At 41.2% G+C, this 25283-nt stretch overlaps 1 protein-coding gene across 2 annotated transcripts in view; it reads left to right on the forward strand.

The window, feature by feature from the left end:
* Window positions 1–25283, forward strand: part of COL14A1 (collagen type XIV alpha 1 chain) — a 166383-nt gene that overhangs the window by 22405 nt on the left and 118695 nt on the right. For both annotated transcript variants that reach the window (XM_070748242.1, XM_070748243.1), the window contains 7 exons: window positions 2477–2632; window positions 5180–5299; window positions 8466–8630; window positions 9062–9223; window positions 11615–11766; window positions 13779–13908; window positions 20767–20912. In XM_070748242.1, the coding sequence (XP_070604343.1) occupies window positions 2477–2632; window positions 5180–5299; window positions 8466–8630; window positions 9062–9223; window positions 11615–11766; window positions 13779–13908; window positions 20767–20912 (1031 nt within the window). The remainder of the gene's footprint in view (window positions 1–2476; window positions 2633–5179; window positions 5300–8465; window positions 8631–9061; window positions 9224–11614; window positions 11767–13778; window positions 13909–20766; window positions 20913–25283) is intronic.

The raw sequence follows: 25283 nt of genomic DNA on the forward strand, positions 1-25283 counted from the left end.
AAGGTTGGAGACTGGACGATAGTTATTAAGTACGGCTGGGTCCAGGGAGGGCTTCTTGAGGAGGGGGCGCACGAGCGCTTCTTTATAGAGTGTTGGAAAAACTCCCCTCCCCAAGGAAGCGTTGGTAATCTCCTGGGCCCAGCTCCGTGTCACCTCCCTGCTGGCCGAAACCAACCAGGAGGGACAGGGATCCAGTAAACAGGTGGCGGAACTCACAGCTCCAATGGCCTTGTCCACTTCATCAGGTGTCACCAGATCAAACTCTTCCCAGACAGGTGGACAAGTACGTGCCCCAGTCACCTCGACTGACTCGTTGTCAGTCGACTCTGTTTTACAATTGGAGTCGAGGTCGGCCCGGATCTGAGCGACTTTATCAGTGAAAAACATGTTGAAATCCTCGGCACTACTCTGCAAGGGCTCCCCAACTCCCCCCTAGTTGAGAAGGGAGCGGGTCACCCTAAACAGAGCGGCCGGGCGGGATTCCGCTGATGCAATCAAGGCGGCATGGTACGCGCATCTTGCCGCCTTGAGAGCCATTTTGTAAGTCTTAATAAAAGCTCTTACAAGTGTTCGATCAGATTCAGACCTACTCTTCCTCCATCGCTTCTCTAGACGTCTCTTTTGGCGTTTCAACTCCCGGAGCTCCTCGTTGAACCATGATAGATAAGAAAATAAAGTTAAAAGTACAACTTAGGAGAAGTGTCTCCTAACCTGGTGTCTTCCAGTTGCTTTGTTTTGAACATCCCACCTAGTTCACAATGTCTGGGAATTGTGGGAGTTGGCAGGGGGAAGCTGACCTAGAACTGTTCTAGGCTGTCCATTCAGATTTTTATCTAAGCCTTTTCAAAAATTAAAACAATGCAGGTTGTTCTTATTCTGTATGCAAGATGTCAGGATGCTACAGGAATCAGAGATATTTATGTTTCTCTTCTGGCCAATAATTCATCTGGCTTGAATTGAGAAAGAGCAAAAAACAAGCATTCTTGCATTTTTCAATAGGTGAAAGCTTTTTATTCTTTATTTATATTTGGTCCTTTTTTGTTATCTACAGTAGGTATGATATCTAGCCATTGTGTTGGGAGACCAAGCACTTGAAGATATAATAAGCAACTGTGTTCTCTTCACTTATTGATTGATTGATTGATTGATTGATTTGTTTGTTTGTTCATTTATTCATTTATCCATCCATTCATTCAGTCATACAAGTATAGTATTGTATTATGTTTTAACATAACGTATGTATAAAGTAGAGATAGAAAGGATAAAAAAGACAGTAGGCCAGGGACGGTAAGCATGAAGGTGCACTTATGCACGCCCCTTGCAGACTTCTTAGAAAAGTGGAGAGTCTATTGTAGGTAGTGTAAGGTTGAAGATTTTGGATTGGGGGAGGAAACAACAGAGTCCGATAGTGAATTCCAGGCGTTGACCACTCTATTGCTGAAATCGTACTTTCTGCAGTCTAGTTTGGAGCGATTTACATTTAGTTTGTATTTATTGCATGCTCTTGTGTTGTTCTTGTTGAAGGTGAAGTAGTCGCCAACAGGTATGTAATAAGTACATTATAATATATGATTTTATGAACAACAGTTAAATCAGTTCTGAGGCGGCATTGCTGTAAATTTTCTAAATGTAGTAACTGAAGTCTGGAGGAGTAAGGTAATTTGTGGTGTGAGGAGGAGTCTTCTTGTGAAGTGTTTCTGGACTCCTTCAATTGTCACTTTTTTCCGTGCCCTTGTAATTTTGAATGGTCACTAAATGAACTACTGTAAATTGAAGACTACTGGTATACAGTGGTACCTCTACCTAAGAACGCCTCTACTTACAAATTTTTCTAGATAAGAACTGGGTGTTCAAGATTTTTTGGCCTCTTCTCAAGAACCATTTTCCACTTACAAATCCAAGCCTCCGAAACTGTAACCAGAAAAGGCAGGGAGAAGCCTCTGTGGGGCCTCTCTAGGAATCTCCTGGGAGGAAACAGGGTGGAACAGGCAGGGAGAAACCACTGTGGGGCATCTCTAGGAATCTCCTTGGAGGAAACAAGGCCAGAAAAGGCAGGGAGAAGCCTCTGTGGGGCCTCTCTAGGAATCTCCTGGGTGGAAACAGGGCTGGAAAACGCAGAGAGAAAACTCTGTGGGGCCTCTCTAGGAATCTCCTGGGAGGAAACAGGGCCTCCACCCTCCCTGTGGTTTCCCCAATTGCACGCATTATTTGCTTTTACATTGATTCCTATGGGAAAAAATGCTTCTTCTTACAAACTTTTCCACTTAAGAACCTGGACACAGAACAAATTAAGTTCGTAAGTTGAGGTACCACTGTATATATTTTTTCTTTTTCTTGTCTAAGCTTGTTAGCATACCTGGGTATATCTGGGCTATACCTCTATTTCTTTAACTCTTGTTTTTCAAGGAAATCCCAAGCTACAGGGGAAAAAGTTCACTGAGTAAAATCATCTTCCTTGTTGTTTTATTCTAAACAGAAAACCAATTTAAATGCAAAACTCCAGCCTTTGCAGACATCGTTATCTTGATCGATGGGTCCTGGAGCATTGGTAGATTCAACTTCAGGCTTGTGCGCCTCTTCTTGGAAAATCTGGTGATTGCCTTCAACGTGGATTCTGAAAAAACCAGGATAGGTAATCTTTCAACAATCTGAGTTAGTCTGATTTGGTTTCTTCACTCTTTATATTAACGGGATTCCTTCTTTTGGAGGAATATTTAACCAGCCACAATGCTATACAGTGTTCCCTCGCTGCTTTGTGGTTCACCTTTCGTGGACTTGGTGCATCATGGGGTTTTTGTACTGCAAGCTACTTATGCTAATCACCGGCTGCCAGCAGTTTGGCAGATTAAATCTTTCTTCCTGAATCTCACATAAACACCGGTGGACGACGGAGAGAAAGAGAGGGGGGGCAAGTGGAAGAAAGGTGCCTCAAGGACAATCCTGGTAATGACCTATAAAGCCCTCCATGGCACCGGACCAGAATATCTCCGGGACCACTTTCTGCCGCACGAATCCCAGCGACCAGTTAGGTCCCACAGAGTTGGCCTTCTCTGGGTCCTGTCGACTAAACAATGTCGTTTGGCAGGCCCCAGGGGAAGAGCCTTCTCTGTGGCAGCCCCGGCCCTCTGGAATCAACTCCCCCCAGAGATTAGAATGGCCCCCACCCTCCTTGTCTTTCGCAAATTACTCAAGACCCACCTTTGTCGCCAGGCATGGGGGAGTTAGGATATTCCTTCCCCTAGGCCATTAGAAGTTATGTATGGTATGTTTGTGTGTATGTTTGGTTTTTATAATAAGGGTTTTTAGTTGTTTTATTAAATTGGATTGTTACATGTTTTTTTTATCATTGTTGTTAGCCGCCCCGAGTCTGCGGAGAGGGGCGGCATACAAATCCAATAAATAATAATAATAATAATAATAATAATAATAATAATAATAATAATCCCGGCGTCCAATCGGAGCACCTGCAGCTGTGCGACTAATGCAGCTTGGGATCTGTAGTTTCATTATAAGCCATTGTAAACTCACTCACTCGTCCCCCTATCTGCCTGTCTGCCTTTTGCCCTCAAAGAGAGCAGGAGATGTAGCCGGATGAAGCTGCACTTGCTCGCCAGGCAAGAAGGGGCAGGAGCAATGGAGGACAATTAAAGACCTTTGCAAACACAAAAAGAAGAAGAGCTGGTGACAGAGCACGTCGTGGACGCAGGAATTGTCCTCAAATTCAATTTTCAGGCTGATTTGTTCCCTGTCTGCTACTTCGCGGATTTTCATTCATCGCTGGTGGTCCTGGAATGTAACACCCGCGATAAACAAGGGAACACTGTAGTGTCAAATTCTTTCTGAAAGGATCAATCTGAGTGTTTCTATCGGAAGGAATTCCTGAAAACCCTAATGGATCTAACAAAATATTTTTCTATATGTATGTGTCATCCCATTTAAATATAAATGATGCTGTGCTTCAATGGTTAGATGGCTTAGACCAGTGATGGCAAAAGCTTGGGTGCCAAAAGTGTGTGTGTGCGTACCCACAATGCCCTCCATCCACATGCATGTGCACAACTGCTCCATGGTGCTCCACCGCGCATGCGCACAGGCCTCACTGAAGCCTCTGGAATTACGATAGGTCCATTGGGACGTTTTTCACATTCCCCGAGGGTTCAGGAGGCTTTCCTGAAGCCTGGGGAGAGCAAAAATGGCCGAAAAGAAGGCCAAAAATCAGCTGACCATTGTGGGCATGTGCACTGGAGCTGACATAGGTCAACACCTCATGTGCCCTCAGATATGGTTCCGCATGCCAACTGTGTTAGGCCTGCCATAGGTTCGCCATCACTGGCCTAGATGCTGGCATCTGAATATGGACCTTTTTAACATTCATATTTTATTGTGTTTCACTAATCTAAATGAAATCTTAATATACACTGCTCAGAAAAATAAAGGGAACACTTACAAAACAGAATATAACTCCAAGTAAATCAAACTTCTGTGAAATCAAACAGTTGACTTAGGAAGCAACACTGATTAACGGTCAATTTCACAGGCTGTTGTGCAAATGGAATAGTTGTGCAAATGAAATATTCAATAAGAATGTTTCATTCATTCAGATCTAGGATGTGTTATTTGAGTGTTCCCTTTATTTTTTTTGAGCAGTATACATTGCTAGTCGATGTATGATATGCTGTATGCGAAATAACTGAGGACTGTTTATAATAGCAAAAACCCTTGGTATTGATGTTTTTATTTTTTATTTTTTGATGTTTGGATGTTTTGATGTTTTGATGTTTTGATGTTTTGATGTTTTGATGTTTTGATGTTTTGATGTTTTGATGTTTGGACGTTTCGACTTTTCGACTTTTCGGTTTTCCGATTTTCCGATTTTCCGATTTTTCGATTTTTCGATTTTTCGATTTTTCGATTTTTCGATTTTTCGATTTTTCGATTTTTCGATTTTCTTACTTACTAACTTACTTATTGATTGATTAGTTGATTTTGATTGATTGACTGATTGGATTTATATGCCACCCCTCTCCGAGGACTTGGGACGGCTTACAACATATAAATTATATGTTGTATTATATTATATGGTATATTGGTACATGCCACGAATCCCTCTCCATATTCATATCATTTTTCACAAGTCATTGCATTTTGTATTATAAACATACTTTCCTTTCTCCCTAAGGCCTGGCACAATACAGTGGTGACCCCAGGATAGAATGGCATCTGAATTCCTATAACACCAAAGAGGCCGTCTTAGAAGCAGTGCGAAACCTACCCTACAAGGGCGGAAATACCTTAACAGGTATAAAGTTGTACATTATTTTAAAAGTATCTGCCATTTATCTGGTTCATGGTCTGTACATCATGGTCAGATGTATTTTGCTTCCTTCCGAATTATATTTCTGATTCTTTTCCCCCCCACTGGCCTTCAGGGTGCAGTATTTAAAGGCTAACCTGTAGCAGGACTTAGGGAATATCATTAAAAGAATGATGTTCTTTATAATCAAGAGAAGAGAAGGAAGCAAGGCGACACCAACCTTGTTCTGATAAGGCAAAGGGGATGATTTATTGCCAATGGATGCCTTTGAATTAAGCTTTGAGAGAGGAATGCACTCCTAGATGATTTATTGCAGAGTTATATTATTTATCTGAGAGAAAAGGATAACGAGCAGGATACTCTCACTGGAGGACCTTTCCGTCTAAGGCTGAACTCTTGAGTTTATCTTGAGTCTATTAAAGCTATTCTTTAAAATGAAAAAAAGAACAGAAAAAGGAGAGTTAACAAGTATTTATTTATTTTATTTTATTTATTTATTTTGTCCAATACATAATACACATTGAAGAGAATAGATATGTAGTAATATAAATAAAGGAAAGAATAGAAGAAAAGATATAAAAGTATAGGTGAGCATATTTGAAAGGAAGAAAAGATAAATGAGATAAGGAGAGACAATTGGACAGGGGACGGAAGGCACACTGGTGCACTTATGCACGCCCCTTACTGACCTCCAAGGAACCTGGAGAGGTCAATCGTGGATAGTCTAAGGGAAAAATGTTGGGGGTTAGGGGTTGACACTACTGAGTCAGGTAATGAGTTCCATGCTTTGACAACTCGGTTGCTGAAGTCATATTTTTTACAGTCAAGTTTGGAGCGGTTAATATTAAGTTTGAATCTGTTGCGTGCTCTTGTGTTGTTGCGGTTGAAGCTGAAGTAGTCATTGACAGGTAGAACGTTGCAGCATATGATCTTGTGGGCAATACTTAGATCGTGTTTTAGGTAGGGGTCTCTGCATGGGATGTAGGAGGTGAAAAGTAAATGTAATCTATTGTGGTGGGTGGGAAACTGCGGTCCCTTTAAGACCTGTGGACTTCAACTCCCAGAATTCCTGAGACAGCATGGCTGGATCAGTGACGCCTTCATCGTGTCACCAGCAGGTTGCTAACAGTTTGGGCGATTTGGTCCGAACTGAGAGGAATCCATCCCTGGTTATCACCTTTAAAGCCCTCCATGGCATGGGACCATGTTACCTGATGGATATCTCATCTCAGTTCCTTCATTCCATCCCACCTAGTCATATATTGCAGATCCCTGATGCCTCAGTGATTAGAATGGAGTATTGCAGGCAGACCCTGCCCACAGCTTGGCATTCAGTCATGATGGTTGAAGGTTGGTTCAGCTTTCCATCCTTCTGAGATCAGTAAAGTGAGGATCCAGATTGTTGGGGGGCAATGTGCTGATTATGTATACTGCCTAGAGAAGGCTGTGAAGTACTATAGGGCAGGTCTAAATGCTAAGAGTTATTGCTAGCCCATTAGTTAAATAATTTCAAGTGGTGGGATCCAGGAAAAAGAGGCTTCTGTGCCATTGCTTCCACCACACCCCCAGAAGTGAGGCATCCCTCCACTTTCAGAAAGAATATTAAGATCTGGTACTGCCAATTGGTATCGGGGACGAAGAGTGATATGCCACCCTGGGGGTGGTTGGCAGCATGAGGGTGCTTCCTCTGCCTCTGTAACTTAATAGCTCCATTTTTAATGTTGTTTCCCCCCCCCTGTTCTGCCAGCGTGTTTCAACCGCCCATAATTACAGGGTAATTAGTCCAGGAAGACACACACCACACAATAAAAGGAAAACCCAAAAGTTTTTATAAACAGAAAAACAGAAACAGCTCCCTTTTTAAATGTCAAAGGGATTTTCTGGTAAACACAAGGCACAGGTTAAATGCAATCCAATTACTCACCCAATAACTGGGAAATTGAGTCCAATTCTAAAGTCCAGAGAGTCCACACACAATCTTGAACAGCACAAAAGCCACGATCTTGACGAAACAATGAATCAGATAAACTGCCATGAGGCTAAAACACCAGGCTGCACTTTTATCTGTAGCACTAATTACAGCAGCCCCACCCAACCACAGGTGGCCTCATTTTCTCTTGTAATAATCCTTCAGTTGTTGTCTCCTATGCATCACTCTACGCATGCGTGGATGTGTCATTAATTCTTGTTCAGAATCCAGGGATGATACAGATGATTGATCTCCTCCTGGGCTGTCTGCCAAACTCCCCTCTTCCCTGTCACTCACGCTTCCTTGGTCAGAGGAGGCTTCGTCAGCAGATTCCATCGGGAGCAAAACAGGCCTACGGCATGTGGATGTTTCCCCCACATCCACCTGCACATTCCTTGGGGCAGGAGCTGGACCAGAGCTAACCACAACACCACCTAAGTCTGCATTAATTCTGTGTTTAATTAATGCTTTTATACCATGATACCTTCATTTATTGTAAATGAGAGCCTCTTAGATAAAATTGGTAATGTAAAAATGTAATAGATAGATAGATAGATAGATAGATAGATAGATAGATAGATAGATAGATAGATAGATAGATAAATAGATAATCCCCAGAAACTATATTTGAAGCAGTCTGTCTTGCTTGCTATCTCAAAATTAGTTTCTCTACTGTGATGGTCATGGCCATCTTTGAATGCCCATTAATTAGGAACCAGATTATTTATTGCAGAAAAAGAATAATGTACATTCAAGTAGAAAACAAACATCTACAGGCTTCCTAAGCTACCTTTAATTGCTCCCCCTCCCAGCCTTTGAGTTAATCATGACTCCTGTGACTGTCTGGACAAGTCCTTGCGAAATTTTCTTGGCAACATTATGGGAAGTAGTTTGCCCTTGTCTGCTTCTTAGGACTGAGATAATGGGATTGGCTCAATATCTGCCACCTGTCTTCATGCTTAAGGCAGGAGTAGAAATCATGGTCTCTAGTTTACAGTCCAGCACCTTTAACAACAACATTGAAAGGAGCTTCTTCTCTGATAACCAGGAGGAAGCAGTCTACCAACCAGTATGAGAACTGTCAATACAACTAATTAAAGATAGTCTTGCAGGTATAGCAATATAAATATCGTTGGTTAACCTTCTTGTTCACCTTCTCTCTCTATTCTTCTGTATGCACAGGTCTTGCCTTAACTTTTATTTTGGAAAACAACTTTAAGCCGGATGCAGGTTCAAGACCTGGAGTCCCCAAAATTGGCATATTGGTCACTGATGGGAAATCCCAAGATGATGTCATCCCACCTGCAAAAAACCTGAGGGATGCCGGTATTGAACTGTTTGCCATAGGTATGTATTGCAGAAATAGTAATTGAGCTGAGGTTCTAGAACAGTGGTTCTCAACCTGGGGGTCAGGACCCCTTTGGGGTCAAATGACCATTTCAAAGGGGTCGCCTAACACCATGGGAAAAGACATCTTCTATGTCTCTATGTTTCTAATACAAATCAAAGATTTGTTTACAAAATGATGTCCAAGACAAGCTATTTTATTATGTAAAATAGAATAGAATTCTTTATTGGCCAAGTATGATTGTACACAAAAGGAATTTGTCTTTGGTGCCTATGCTCTCAGTGTACATAAAAGAAAAAGATACATTTGTCAAGAATCATGAGGTACAACACTTAATGATTTTCATAGGGGTCAAATAAGCAGTTAGGAAACAATATTAATAAAAAACTTAAGGATACAAGCAACAAGTTGTTTCTTCCTCTGATACCAGGTGTAAAGAATGCGGATGAAAATGAACTGAAGGAGATTGCGTCAGAACCGCACAGCACTCATGTCTACAATGTTGCTGACTTCAGTTTAATGAACTCCATTGTGGAAGAACTTACAAAGACTGTGTGCATGAGAGTTGAAGACCAAGAAAAAGAAATCAAAGGTAAAGAACAGCCAGGAGAATATGCTCTTTTCAAGGGACATATATAATGAGGGTTGTTACTGTAGGTCTCACCTCATCCACCTTTCTCTTCCTACATGGCCAACATATTACGACCGTAGCTACTAGCAACCATTATTATCTTCATGAATAATTCTGGAACGTAAGATAATAGGCATCAGTACATCTCATTGAAACAAATGTTATGTACTGGGTAAAAAGCTCCTTCCACTTAATGTCTCCAAAATTTGTTTCTTCTGGTGATTTGAATTTTTATGGAGTTTTCTGCCAGTAAGAGATCTAGAAAAGTTAAGAATTGAACAAGATGATCATTTTGGGGTGCTGAAATAATGGTTTCTCTGATATACGGAACCGCCTTCTACCGCACGAATCCCAGCGGCCGATAAGGTCCCACAGAGTTGGCCTTCTCCGGGTCCCGTCGACTAAACAATGTCATTTGGCAGGCCCCAGGGGAAGAGCCTTCTCTGTGGCGGCCCCGGCCCTCTGGAATCAACTCCCCCCAGAGATTAGAACTGCCCCCACCCTCCTTGTCTTTCGCAAATTACTTAAGACCCACCTGTATTGCCAGGCATGGGGGAACTGAGACACCTCCCCCAGGCTTTTATATTTCATGTTTGGTATGTGTGTGTTGCATGGTTTTAAATGATGGGGTTTTATATGTTTTTAATATTAGATTTGTTTCACTGTTTCATTGTAATATTGTTTTATTATTGTTGTGAGCCGCAGCATACAAATCTAATAAATTATTATTATTATTGTTGTTGTTATTATTATTATTATTATTATTATTATTATTATTATTATTATTATCTAAGTACAGTATGTCTAGCCTAGTAAGGAAAAGGATTAGGGGTGATATTAGAATAGAAATAGAAATAATAGAAATAATAGAAATAGAAATAATAGACATAGAAATAGAAATAATAGAAATAGAATAGGCTTTATTGCCCAAATGTGATTGGACACACGAGGCATTTATCATTGGTGCATATGCTCTCAGCGTACATAAAAGAAAATATACATTTGTCAAGAATCATGAGGTACAACACTTAATGATTGTCATGGGGTACAAATACGCAATCAGGAAAAAATATTAATATAAATCATAAGGATACAAGCAACAAGTTAAAGCCATACAGTTATAATTGGGAGGAGATGGGTGATAGGAATGATGAGAAGACTAATAGTAATAGCAATGCAGATTTAGTGAATAGTTTGACAGTGGTGAGGGAAATATTTGTTTAGCAGAGTGATGGCATTCAGGAAAAAACTGTTCTTGTGTCTAGTTGTCTTGATGTGCAGTGCTTTATAGAGCTGTTTTGAGGGTAGGGGTTGAAACAATGTATGTCCATTATCTTCCAATATTTGATGGACTGTCATAGAGATGATGGAATTGACTTATTCTCCAAAGCACCTGAGGGCAAGGTGAGAATAGAATAGAATAGAATAGAATTTTTATTGGCCAAGTGTGATTGGACACACAAGGAATTTGTCTTGGTGCATATGCTCTCAACGTACATAAAATAAAATATACATTTGTCAAGAATCATGTGGTACGACACTTAATGATTGTCATAGGGGTCAAATAAGCAATGAAGAAGCAATACTAATAAAAATCTTAGGATATACGCAACAAGTTACAGTCATACAGTCAACATGGGAGGAAATGGGTGATAGGAATGATGAGAAAAACTAGTAGAATAGAAGTGCAGATTTAGTAGAAAGTCTGACAGTGAAACTTATTAAAGAGAGGTCCTACCTGGAACTATATATTTATTTATTTATTATTTATTTATTTGTTTATAAGTGAAGATATAATAATATTATGATAGATGATACTAGTAAAAGTCAAAAATTTGAAAAAGAGTATTAGAAATAATAATATTCAAATACATGCAACTAGTAAAAATGAAGAACATTAAGGACAGGGAATGGAAGGCACACTGGTGCACTTATGCACAGCCCTTACAGACCACTTAGGAATTGGGAGAGGGCAAACTAAGGGTAAAGTTCTGGGTGTTAGGAGATGATACTACAGAGTCGGGTAGTGTGTTCCATGCATCAACTATTCAGCTACTGAAGTCGTATTTCCTGCAGTCAAGTTTGGAGCGGTTTACGTTAAGTTTGTATCTCTTGTGTGCTCTCGTGTGTTGTTGTGATTGAAGCTGAAGTAGTTGTTGACAAGGAAGGACGTTGGAGAAATTTCCTGACAGTGACAGCAGGTTGTCTCCTGGATATGTAGGTGCTGCATCACTGGAGGTTTTCAAGGAAGGATTGGTAGCAGGACTCCTGCTTTGGGCAAGAGGTTGGATTAAAAGATCTCCAACTTCCCTTCCAGCACCATAATTCTTTATTCTATGTCTAAAACTTTAGGATCATTGGCTGCTACACTAGGAGCACCTACAGATTTGGTCACATCAGAAGTGACGGCCAGAGGATTCCGTGTGAGTTGGACTCATGCACCAGGCAAAGTGGAAAAATACCGAGTTGTCTATTATCCCACCAAAGGAGGGCAACCAGAAGAGGTAATGGAGTAACAATCACTGTTTGTTCTGAGGACAAGACAAAAATAATGGGTGGAAGAGCTTGTCGAAGAAAGATGCAACCTCTAGAAGTAAGGAAAAATATGTCGACAATTGACCAGTGGAACAGCTTGCATCCTTGGAGGTTTTTAAGGAAAGATTGGATATCCATTTATTTATTTATTTATGATTTGATTTGATTTGAATGCCGCCCCCTCCATAGACTTGGGGTGGCTCACAACACAATAAAACAGTTCATGACAAATCTAATAATTTACAATTTAAAGTATTTAAAAAAAACCCCATTATTAAGCAAACATACATACAAACATACCATACATAAATCGTATATGCCTGGGGGAGATATCTCAGTTCCCCCATGCCTGACGACAAAGGTGGGTTTTAAGGAGCTTACAAAAGGCAAGGAGGGTAGGGGCAGTTCTAATCTCTGGGGGGAGCTGGTTCCAGAGAGTCGGGGCCGCCACAGAGAAGGCTGTTCCCCTGTGGCCCGCCAACTGACATTGTTTAGTTGACAGGACCCGGAGAAAGCCCACTCTGTGGGACCTAATCGGTCACTGGGATTTAATTGGAATGATGTAAGAATAGAGTCCTAACTTGAGCAGAGGATTGGAGTAGAAGATCTCTGAGGTTCCTTCCAGCCCTATTACTCTATGATTCTATGAAGCTATAAGCTCCTGTAATTGTGTTAAGCAAAACGCATGAATAATCACTATTAGAAGTATTGCCAGCACTCCGCAAGCTGCAGTGGCTACCGATCAGTCTTCGAACGCAGATCAAGGTGTTGGTTATTACCTATAAATCCTTAGATGGCTTAGGACCAGATTATTTACAGGACCGTCTTCTGCCTCATATGTGACCGTTTAGGTCACACAGAGTGGGCCTTCTCTGGGTCCCATCGGCTAAGCAATGCTGACTGGTGGGACCGCGGGAAAGAGCCTTCTCTGTTGTGGCCCGGGTCCTTTGGAATCAACTCCCCCCCAAAATTTGTACTGCCCCCTTATCGCCTCCGTAACACCTTCGAAAGGGCATTAAAAACAGGCAGGCCCGGGGCCGTAAGTGATAGTTTTCGCTCTGGCCAGTAGTATGGATGAAGGAAGACTGAATGTTATTTATACCGGGTTTTATTTTTTGCTTCTTTTTAATTTGTGTGTTGTAGTATTTTAAACTTTGTTAATATTTTATCCTTGTAAGCTGCCCTGAGTCCGCTAGGAGAAAGGTGGCCTATTAGATAGATAGATAGATAGATAGATAGATAGATAGATAGATAGATAGATGGATGGATGGATGGATGGATGGATGGATGGATGGATGGATGGATGATGGATGGATGGATGGATGGATACATAGATGATAGGTAGATAGATAGATAGATAGATAGATAGATAGATAGATAGATAGATAGATAGATATCCCAGTGACCGGTTAGGTCCCACAGAATTGGCCTTCTCCGGGTCCCGTCGACTAAACAATGTCGTTTGGTGGGACCCAGGAGAAGAGCCTTCTCTGTGGCCGCCCCGACCCTCTGGAACCAGCTCCCCCTAGATATCAGAGTTGCCCCCACCCTCCTTGCCTTTCGCAAGCTCCTTAAAACCCACCTCTGTCGTCAGGCATGGGAGAATTAAAATTTTCCCTTCCCCCTAGGCTTATAGAATTTATACATGGTATGCTTGTATGTATGATTAGTTCTTTAAATTGGGTTTTTTAAAGATTATTTTTAATATTAGATTTGTTTGCGTTGTCTTTTTTATTGTTGTTAGCCACCCCGAGTCTTTGGAGAGGGGCAGCATACAAATCTAATAAATAAAATTAAAATAAAATAGATAGATAGATAGATAGATAGATAGATAGATAGATAGATAGATAGATAGTGACTAATTACTCCTGCACTTCTCTAATTCAGGTTCAAAATTCTTTGGGAATTTTCAGATAAAGGAGAAAGGCTGCCTTGTGGTCACCTTAAAACTCTGTTTAAATGTGTCTTGTCTTTGGTACAGGTGGTGGTAGATGGAACGGTTTCAACAGCAGTACTGAAAAATTTGATGTCTTTAACGGAGTATCAGATTGCTGTCTTTGCCATCTATATTAGTTCTGCCAGTGAAGGTCTCCGGGGTACTGAGACAACACGTAAGTGATAAGATAGGAATGTGGAAGTATTTTAAGTTTAGGTTTAGAACTACAGTCCCTAATTTTGCATTGTAAGTGTATACCTGTGGATTCCCTGATGAAACCCTGTTGGACAAAGGAAGAAAAAGTCCATTTAACATTATTCTGTGTTGATTTTTGGCTGGTATCAGAACACCTCAAAAATGTGGGAGGGGGGCCTTAATCTTTTTCTTCTCAGCCATGGTCTATTTAAAAATAACTTCCTTCTGCTTTAGTTGCTATTAGCTAACTAACCTATCCCGATTCCTAAGAGGTCAGTAAGGGGCGTGCATAAGTGCACCAGCGTGCCTTCCGTCCCCTGTCCTAATGTTTCTTTTTTACTAGTATCATGTATATGAATATTATTATATCTTTGTGTATCACCAATATGAACTTGACAAAAACAAACAAATACATAACAAATAAAATAGTAGCAGGTTAATATACAGCAGACCTGGGCAAAGGGCGGCCCACGCGCCGGGTGCAGCCCGCCCAATGCCTGTGACTGGCCCGCGAAGGTTGGAAGGAAGGAAGGAGAAATAAAGGGAGGAAGGAAGGAAGGAGAAATGGAGGGAAGAAGGGAGGGAGGAAGGGAGGAAAGAAGGGAGGAAGGAAGGAGAAATGGAGGGAAGAAGGAAGGAAGGAAGGAAGGAAAGAAGGAAGGAAGGAAGGAAGGGGCAATTAATTTATAATTACAATATAATTATAATATAATATATAATATAATATATAATTATACATATATATATATAATATACAATATAATTTAATATATAATTATAATTTATAATTATATATAATTAACTCAGTTCTACCCAATAATATACAGTATTGGGTAGAACTGAGTTAATTATATTAATCTGGCCTTCTAAAACCATCCCAATTTCTCATGCAGTCCCATGGCAAAATTGATTGCCCACCCCTGATATACAGCATACAGATAGATCATGAAGTAAAGCAAGCAGTTGAGCGCATGATTGCTAGTTTAATCTTTTGCTTTTAGCTAGAACAATAAAAGAGGTGAATAAGTAAGTCACCTCTACCCTAGATACACAGAGAGTAGAGCAAGTAACCTTTAAATCTAATTAGAACAGATGTTTGGTCAATATAATGACAAGATAGGCTTTCTGTATTGTTGGCAATACTCGGCAATAACCTACAATACAGTTCTGATTTCAAGACAGGTTCTGCCATTTACTTCTACACATCAAGAGATCTTCTTGACGACCATACTTCAAAATGACCTCTTTCCTTTAAGATCAGCCTTTTCTTGCTTCTATTTTGGTAGCACTTGCCAGCAGTTTTTGTTGCAGGTTGCGGTGATAAAGGCAGAACAGCAGGCCATTTGATAAGAGTCTTCACTCCTCACTTTGTACTGCTGAATCTGGTTTATGTCTGTATAAGCTTGACAGCAATTTAGCTGTGTTTTCCTATTTGGCATCAGCTATCAGCTCTCCTGTTAGACACAAGAAATCAGGAACCAGGGTTGTTGAAATGAATGCAGGTTTATTCTATGTGCAGTAATAGGTTGTAGCCAGTACAGCTGGGATCGTGGGTCCGGTAGTGGAAATGGAGCTGTGTATACATCTCTATGACACCGATGCATGCACATGCATGCACATGTGAGATTCGGCTTCTGAGCATGCGCAGGAAGCAAAATCTTGTGTGAGGACAATTCCTTTGCTTCCACGTATGCACCGAAGCAAAAAACCACCGAAAATTGGTAAAATTGCATGCGAGCGTTCTCGCATGAGATTTTGCTTCCTGTCCATGCGCAGAAGCCAAATCTCACATGGGCGTCAGGAATGCAGAAATATGTGTGCATCTACGTTTTTCCTACTGGGATGGTGTACCGGACTGTCCATGCTGCAGTCCATTATTGGTCCAGAGCAACATGATAGCATTTGAAAGTGGCTCCGTTACTTCCTAATTCATAGAAGTACAGTGGTACCTCTACTTAAGAACTTAATTTGTTCTGTGACCAGGTTCTTAAATAGAAATGTTCTTAAGTAGAAGCAATTTTTAAATGTAAAGGAATCAATGTAAAAGCAAATACAGTGATACCTTGTCTTACAAACCCCTCGTCATACAAACTTTTCGAGATACAAACCCGGGGTTCAATATTTTTTTGCCTCTTCTTCCCACCGCCACTGGGATGCCCCACTTCCGGACTTCTGTTGCCAGCGAAGTGCCCATTTTTGCGCTGCTGGGATTCCCCTGAGGCTCCCCTCCATGGGAAACACCACCTCCAGACTTTCGTGTTTTTGCGATGCTGCAGGGGAATCCCCGCAGCGCAAAAACAGGCGCTTCGCTGGCAACTGAAGTCCGGAGGTGGGGTTTCCCAGTCAAGGGAGCCTCGGCGAAATCGCAGCATCACAAAAACACAGAGGTCCGGAGGTGGGGTTTCGAGGACTTCCGTGATTTTGCGATGCTGCAATTTCGCTGAGGCTCCCCTCGCTGGGAAACCCCACCTCCGGTCTTCCATTGCCAGCGAAGCACCCGTTTTTGCGCTGCTGGGATTCCCCTGCTGGGATTCCCCTGCAGCATCACAAAAACACAGAAGTCCAGAGGTGGGGTTTCCCATGGAGGGGAGCCTCAGGGGAATCCCAGCAGTGCAAAAACGGGCACTTCAGCTGGCAAAAGGGGTGAGTTTTGGGCTTGCACACATTAATCGCTTTTCCATTGATTCTTATGGGAAACATTGTTTCATCTTACAGACTTTTCACCTTACAAACTTCGTCCCGGAACCAATTAAGTAAGTTCGTAAGACGAGGTATCACTATAGAGTGATACCTCATATGACAAATCCCTTGTCATACGAACTTTTCAAGATACGAACCCGGGGTTTAAGATTTAAGAGGGCTGCATAAGGGTTGTGTTTTACCTTGGGGTGGTGGTGGCTGGGGTGGGCATGGGCAGGGTGGACATGGCCAGCTCAACATCATTCATGTCAGGGGCACCTATGGTGTCCCGAGCACTTTGCCAGCGAAAGTGGATTCCCAAGTTCCGTTTTCAGCTGCAACAGCCTCCTGCAACCCTCTGCCAGAGAAAACGAAGCTTGAGAGGGCTGCAGATAGCCCTCCCAATCTCTCTTTCTGCTGGCAGAGGCACTGTGAACCAGTCCTTCACTGTTTCCAAGGCAGCCCCACAGGGCAGGTCTAAGCACCTCGTAGGCTGGACCTAGACCTGGGGCCTTGAGTTTGACACCCTGGACCTAGGGGGTACTGACCCATTATGGCCCCATTTTCTGAGCAAATGCGGTGCGGTTGCATTGTAGAAGAATTAAAAGTCTACGCTACCATTTGATTCATCAGAGGTGGTTAGGAATTGGTTAATGATGAACTCCATGGTCCAAAGCACATACTGTCCCAGTAGCATCATTTCCCATGGCACCTGGTGTTCTTTTGAAGTCAAGTTCTGACTCAGTCCAGCTGTACATGTTTCTGATTCCACTGCTGCCTAAGGCAGCACCTCTCCAAGTTTTTATTTAATCTTTGCTCAAGTGTCATAAAGCAATGCTCTGAAATATGTAAATATTAATCATTCCAGGTAACATTTCAAGGGGAAAAAATGATGCTGCCACGGAGCGAGGATGGAAAAATATACTATATTTCACTTTGCTTGCAGATAAAAGCAAATGAAAATGAAAAGATCATGGATTCTTGAAGTGTAGTTTTGAAGAAGTTTTGAGAGAATGCAGCAGTTAGCAGATGAAGTAAATACAGTGGTACCTCTACTTATGAACTTAATTCATTCCGTGACCAGGTTCTTAAGTAGAAAAGTTTGTAAGAAGAAGCAATTTTTCTCATAGGAATCAATGTAAAAGCAAATAATGTGTGTGATTGGGGAAACCACAGGGAGGGTGGAGGCCCTGTTTCCACCCAGGAGATTCCTAGAGAGGCCCCACGGAGGCTTCTCCCTGCCTTTTCCGGTTACAGTTTCGAAGGCTCGGGTTTGTAAATAGAAAATGGTTCTTGAGAAGAGGCAAAAAAAAATCTTGAACACCTGGCTCTTATCTAGAAAAGTTTGTAAGTAGAGGTGCTCTTAGGTAGAGGTTCCACTGTACATGGAAACAGGGAAAAGGATAAAGCTAAAGACATTTTTGGTCAAAATTCAGAGAATGTGTGTCAATAATATCTCCATAATTGTTTACAGTGGGCGGGATGAACTGTTTCAACAGAGGTACACACCCATATTGTCATTGTCCATTGATTAGCGGAATATCTCTGTATAAATTCACTTCCATCCTCATGACGTTCAGGAAGCTATTAGAAACCTGGCTATTCTCCCAGAGCCTTGGATGTCAGCCCTCCTAAGTCAGTCAGACAGGAAACACAATTAAATCTACAAGCTAAATCTACCCTATTGTAAGGCTAGTGGAATCTTGCAAATCTGAAGGAACAAACTTCCTACCATCAATTTGAACCATCTAATCAATTAGGGCAGGCCCTTCATAAGTTTCTTCCTTTGATAGGTAAGTCCTTGAGGGGTCCCCCTTCTTTTCTCTCACTATTTCCTAGTCTCTTTCTCTGGTCTCCCAAAATTAGGGGTGTCAAACTCAGGGCCGGGGGCAGGATCTGGACCACGGGATGCTGAGATCTGGGCAGCGAGGCCTCCCTGGAAACAGAGAAGGACCAGCCCCCAGTACCTCTGCCAGTAAAAATGGAGCTTGGGAGGGCCACAGGCGGCCCTGCTGAGCTCCATCTTCAGTGGCAGAAGGTTGCAGGAGGCCACCACAGCCAAAAATGGAGCCCAGGAGCCAGTTTTCACTGGCAGAGCACTTGGGCCACCACAAGCACCCCTCACAGGTGACATTGACCTGGCCATGCCCACCCTGGTCATGCCAACACCCCCCAGGTCATACACAACCCTGAAGCAGCCCTCAATAAAATCAAGTTTTACACCCCCACCCAAGATCGTCCATGCAGTCTATTACCTCAGAGGAGAATGTCGATCACTAAATTCCAGGTGCCTCTGTTACTTTATAAAGCTGTACAAAGCTTGGCTTTGACTTTATAACACTGAGAACTAAGTATCTAACACCTCACAGATTTGCTATCTATATTGATTTCAGTCACATTCCAAACAGAGAAGGAAAAGGAGGATGAAGACTTGTTTAATTATCCATTTTGTGTTTTGGAAATAGTCATCCCCAGTTTCTGAGAGTGGCTGTGCAGGTTAACAAGAGTTGTAATTTTATTTATTGCAGTTTTTGGATAGATAGATAGATAGATAGATAGATAGATAGATAGATAGATAGATAGATAGATAGATAGAGAGGTGGGTGGGTAGGTGGGTGGGTGGGTGGGTGGGTGGGTGGGTGGGTAGGTAGGTAGGTAGGTAGGTAGGTAGATAGATAGATAGATAGATAGATAGATAGATAGAATTCTTTATTGGCCAAGTGTGACACAAGGAATTTGTCATTGGTGTATATGCTCTTAGTGTACATAAAAGACAAGATATATTTGTCAAGAATCATGTGGTACCACACTTAATGATTGCCATAAGGGTCAAATAAGCAATGAAGAAACAATCAATATTAATAAAAATTTTAAGGATGGAAGCAACAAGTTACGGCGAAGGCTTTTCTTATTTTGAATGTGCCGGGCGGGCTGGCAGGGGGATGGGGAGCGCGCGCAATTGCCCGTGCACCCCAGACATTGAATATCACCTTCGCCAGCCTCCGCTGTGAGAAGAACGGAGAGAGAATGAGAGAGAGTGAGAGCAACAGACAGCAAGAGAGAGAGAACAAGAGAGAGAAAGTGTTTGAAAGAAAACAAGAGAAAAAGAGTGAGAGAGAGAGAAAGCAAGAGAGAGAGAGAGAGAAAAAAAACAAGAGAGAGAAAGTGAGAAAAAGAGAGAGATCAAGAGGGGAGAGAGAGAGAAAGAGAGAGAGAGAAAGGGGGGAGAGAAAGAGATAGCAAGAGAGAGAACAAGAAAGAGTGTGAGAAAGAAAACAAGAGAGAAAGAGTGAGAGAGAGAGGAAGCAAGAGAGAGAGAGAAAGAAAACAAGAGAGAGAAAGTGAGAAAAAGAGAGAAGAGGGAGAGAGAGAGAGAGAGAAAGAGAGAGAGAGAGAGAAAGCGGGAGAGAAAGAGATAGCAAGAGAGAGAGAACAAGAGAGAGAAAGAGTGTGAGAAAGAAAACAAGAGAGAAAGAGTGAGAGAGAGAAAGCAAGAGAGAGAGAAAGAAAACAAGAGAGAGAAAGTGAGAAAAAGAGAGAGAGAGCAAGAGGGGGAGAGAGAGAGAAAGAGAGAGAAAGAAAGAAAGAAAGAAAGAAAGAAAGAGAGAGATGAGAGAGGAAGGAAGAGTGAGAGAGGAAGAAAGCAAGAGAGAGAGAGACAGAGAAAGCAAGAGAGAGAGAGAAGAGTGGAAGGAAGAGATAGAGAGAAATGATAGAAAAAAGGGGAGAAAAAAAGAGAAATAAGAAAATGATTGAGGCAGAGAATGACAGGAAAGAGAGAGAAACAGAGAGAGAAGTGACTCTTGATAGCATATGGTAAAAGCACTTAAATAATAACAGAGAATCCCCCTCCCAGCCCTCACCTGTTTTTATTAATAGTTATGTTTTTGGTTTTGCTGGTTGATTTAGTTTTAATAGTAATGGTTTTTGGTTTTTTTAAATTATTAATCTCTTTTAATAAAAAAGAAGGGATTTTTTTCTTATTTATTCATTCATTCATTCATTCATTCATTCATTTATTTATTTATTTATTTATTTATTTATATGCCACCCAGTCCCAAGGAGACTGCCGCTCAGACACTATACTTTTCCGCCCACGCTGAAAAAAAATTAGAGGGAACATTGGCGGTAACACTCTTTTGTATTTTTCTCTCTGCAGTTGCATTACCAATGGCATCTGATTTGGAGTTGTATGATGTCTTGCACAACAGTATGAAAGTAAAATGGAAGGCAGTAGCCGGTGCATCTGGCTATATGATTCTGTATGCACCCCTTATTGATGGTTTAGCAGCAGAGGAAAAGGAGGTGAGAGAACGTAGCATCAACTGGGTCTCGTGAACCTGCTTCAAAGAGTGAGCTGAAATTCTTAAAAAACTAATGTGTAGAAGTCCTTATTTTCAGTTACAGTAAATCCTTATCCCTGTGGAAGTATAAATACCTCACCACTGGAGTGTCATAGGCCTCTGTTCTGTTGTTGAAGATTTTTGTTAATGGCCTGAATGGAGAATTTGAGGGTAATGATGATCATATTTGTAGAGGACCCAAAGCTATGAAGAGTGACAAATATTTCAGAAGAAACAGAGGGGGAGGGAAAGAGAGAAGATAAAAAAGGTCATTTTTTTTCATTCATTAAATTTGCTAAAGAACTTATGTTACGTGAGATTGTTGAGTTGGGTTGGGTCCCATACTCCACTCAAACCAAGAAGATTGAGTTGGACTGTGGAATGTATAGGCTTTTCAAAATTAAACATGGAATTTCCCGATACAGATCCAACTCACAGAGTTTTCTAAGAGTGCAGAGTAAAATAAGATTATTTTGTTGTGAAGAGCCTATACCCGTGATGGCGAACCTATGGCACAGGTGCCACAGCTGGCACGCAAAGCTATATCTGTTGGCACATGAGCCATTGTCCTACCTCAACTCACTTGCACATGTGTGATAGCATGCTCTTTTGGCACCCGAGGGGAAAAAAAGGTTCATCATTACTGTTCTGGTTTCTGGTAGAAATTTAGCAATTACAAATAACTCTTATTAAATGCATTATATCATGAATAAAGAAACTCCATTTATTTCTCTGCTCTTCTGGAATTCAAACACATTTCATACACGCACTTATCTGTTGGTCCGTTATCTCCCTTGACCGCATTTCTCACATTCCTTCTCCTTCTCCACTTAACAAGATTTATTTTCCTAAATGCATGATCTCTAAAAACAGCAGCCCTGACTGTTAATCACACAGAATACTTTTGCTTACTTGAGAGCGGCAAGAAAAACATCCATGTTTCTCATCGGCAACATTGAAACTCCACCCTTCTTCCCCACTGACCCCCTGATGTGCCAAATACATCACTACAGTATTTAACCCATTCCTCTCCTTAATATCTTCTTCCAGACCTCTGTTCTCTACGTTTTTGGGCCCTTCTGAATTTAACCCAGCGAGTGTCTGATTCTCCCTCGCTAGATCCTGAACTCATAGCCCCATCCTGTGGCTGGCCTCCCACCTGTTCTACTACCTGTAACCCCGGGCCCCCCACTAATTCATAAACACTATCTGAATCAGAGTCCTCAATATCTTCATCATCCTCCAACTGACCAGGAGTATGTACAACAATTACTGGCCTATATGTTCCGCAGTCCAACTCAGTCTTCTTGGTTTGAACACAATCCAACCATCTTAGGTAACCTAATGAGTTGCTGCTCCAGTAGCTTTCTCCAGATAGTGGTTCCTTTCTCATGTCAGTCTATCACCATCTGATGGAGTAGCTTGCCCAGGATTTGGGTTAATGAATAGCGACACTTCAGAAGTAATACTGAAGCATTTAACTGGAGAGATGCAGGAGACACAACCAGTTGTGGATTGGAAGAAACTGAAGGACCCCTGTGGTTGATTTGACATTGGTCAGACTTAGAGATTAGTGATGAATTAAAGATTACCTTATGAACATCACTGAATTCAAGTGTCCCCATTGATTCCATATAATGTTCTGCCTTTTTGATAACTACTAATTACTTATGAAATGGAAGGTGCTCTATAAAAATTGGCTTGTTATATCAATATTTGTCTGTTGAGGTAAATGCAATTTCATTTTTCTGCTACATACTTTTCTCTCACTTTTTCAAAACCAGGCAGACAAAAAAAAATTCCAGGAAGTTTAATTGACTTTAATTCAAGAAACTATTATTTGCTTTTAGTGTCTTGACAAGATATATTACAAGATGGACATAAGAGCTAATTTCAATGCCCCCCCCAGAGGTTTTAATTTTTTCTTGCTTGGTCATACACTCAAGTCCACAGCCCAGAATGTGATTTTTTTTAAAAAAAAAACCAAAACATCTGTACTAAGATTTATATTCTATCTAAAATGCATTTTGCTACGTATCTGTTCAAACCTGGACTTTTTTTTACTTGTGTTTTGGTCTAGTTTACCATTTGTGGACAGAAATTGTATTTAGTGTGAACTGGCTAAAAACGTGGCCTGATTAAACAAAGGACCTAGCCTATCACTTGATTTCTAGTGTGGAATTATTTTCATACTTGTTCAAATGGGAACTGTTCTGGTATAAGCTCAACTTTTCCCAGTCAGATAACTCAGCACAATGAGGTATCCCAGATCATTTTATTACAGGCATTCTCACAATAACTCACAGTTATGATGCAATTCTTCTGCAGTATAATCTTTCCCATTGTGCAGGTAAAAAGAGATTGAATTAACCCAGGCTCTAGGTGTAGCATCTACATGCTGGCTGGCTTAGTGAGTGAAGACAAAGACCCTCTGGAATGTTCTCTCCAATTACCCCTCATCCTGAGTCAGAGCCAATAGGAATACACAAATGTGGCCACATGTAAAACTACATTACCCATAGTGCAATTTCACTACATTTCCCCTAATGCAATATCTTAAAGAAACATGCCTAAATACAGTCCAACTATCTCTGTCTCTGGGCACAGCACAGGGACATTCTTAGTAGCATTTAAAAGGCATGTAAGATTCTAGAAGAGAATCAAGAAACCACTGCGTGTATAAACCTGTTTGGTTTTTTGTAAGTTATATAGCATATATCCCTCAGAGAAAATTAATTGAAATTTTAAAAATCTTAAGATCTCCAGTCAAAAGACAGATTCAAGAGAGAGATTTCAAGTAAACCTAGTCAATGCATTGTCCAATATATTTATAAATGGCTTGAAGAGTTAGATCTTTAACTTTATAAGAATCTAGAATAACACTGTTGTGTTATTCTGGATTTTCTATAATTGACACTCTACAGTAAAGATGAAAAAGATGATAAAAGATGATAAAAGTCAATTGTGTCTTTTCTTTTTATAGATCTGAAACTTTTCTGACTCAAAATTATTAACAGTAATCCATAATAGTAAAAGTGACATTTACAGTATTATTTCTTTTAAGAATAGCTTATCAATATTATGGAGAAGACTATATGAAAGTACAAAGGGACTTGTGTAATTTTGGCAATCCCAGTTCTACATTTATGCCTTTTGGGTTGGGTTTCAGTTGGTAGTTTTTGATATTCTAGGATTTCTCACAAATTGGACAGCTGCCCATCAAGCCATTATAGGACTACCGTAATTTGTGCAAATGATCCTCAGGCAGGGCATAGCGTATGAATAAATCTCTTGTTAGTATCAAACATTTATTTTTTTAAAAAAAACTTTGACAGAAATTATTTTCCCTTCTGAAAAAGTTATTTATCTTCTACTCAAATATACTACTATTTCATTTTTTAAAATATAATGAACTCACATTTAGTGTTGGTCGAACCAAACCCGCACAATTCGGGTCCATACCAAATTTTGTGGTTCAGCATGCCGGACCCGAACCCGAATTTTTTTAAAAAATTGTGCTCCGGTTCGGCGTTTGTACCGAACACTGCGAAAGCCACCGCCCGGCTGTCATCTGCTAAGAAGAGGAGGAGGAGCCAGGCACCGGTGGCGGTGGAGAATGGCGAACACCGGGGAGCTGTTGGCTGGTCTGGAGGCTGGGAGGGAGGCACAAAAGGAGCTGGGGAATCCCTCCCACGAAAAGATTCTGGGGGCAGAGCTTTGGCATCATGTATACCAGCAGGTTGCTAAAAACGCCAAGGTGATCACTTCCTGGATTCCATGGAATCCAGGAAGTGATCACCTTAGCATCCTTAGCAACCTGCCAGTATACGTGATGTCAAAGCTCCGCCCCCGGAATTTCTTCGTGGGAGGGATTCCCTAGCTCCTTCAAAGGGAGGTCTTTTCATGTAAAAATATTTTTTTTAATTTTTACATGAAAGGACCTCCCTTTGCTTGCGGTGCCACTGTGGCGTCCTTTTTCGTAAAAATAATTAAATTAAATTAAATTAAAAATCCATAAAAATTAAAAAAAACGATGGGATTCTGGGGGCAGAGTTTGGCGCCATGGACCATTCAGGTTCAGGTTCAGGTTCGGCTGAAGTTTGCGTGAAGTTCGTCCGAATTTACCGAACCTGAATACCGTTCGGTTCCCCCATCACTACTCACATTAAAATACTGCATTCTAACCACAAATTGGCACAGTGGTTAGAATGCAGTATTGCAGGCTAATTCTGCTCACAGCCAGGAATTCAATCCTGACCAACTCAAGATTGACTCATTCTTCTAACCTTCTGAGTTGAAGTACAATGAGGACCCAGATTGTTGGAGGCAATGT

This window comes from Erythrolamprus reginae, chromosome 3, assembly GCF_031021105.1.
Source record: "Erythrolamprus reginae isolate rEryReg1 chromosome 3, rEryReg1.hap1, whole genome shotgun sequence".
Classification (NCBI taxonomy): Eukaryota; Metazoa; Chordata; class Lepidosauria; order Squamata; family Dipsadidae; genus Erythrolamprus; species Erythrolamprus reginae.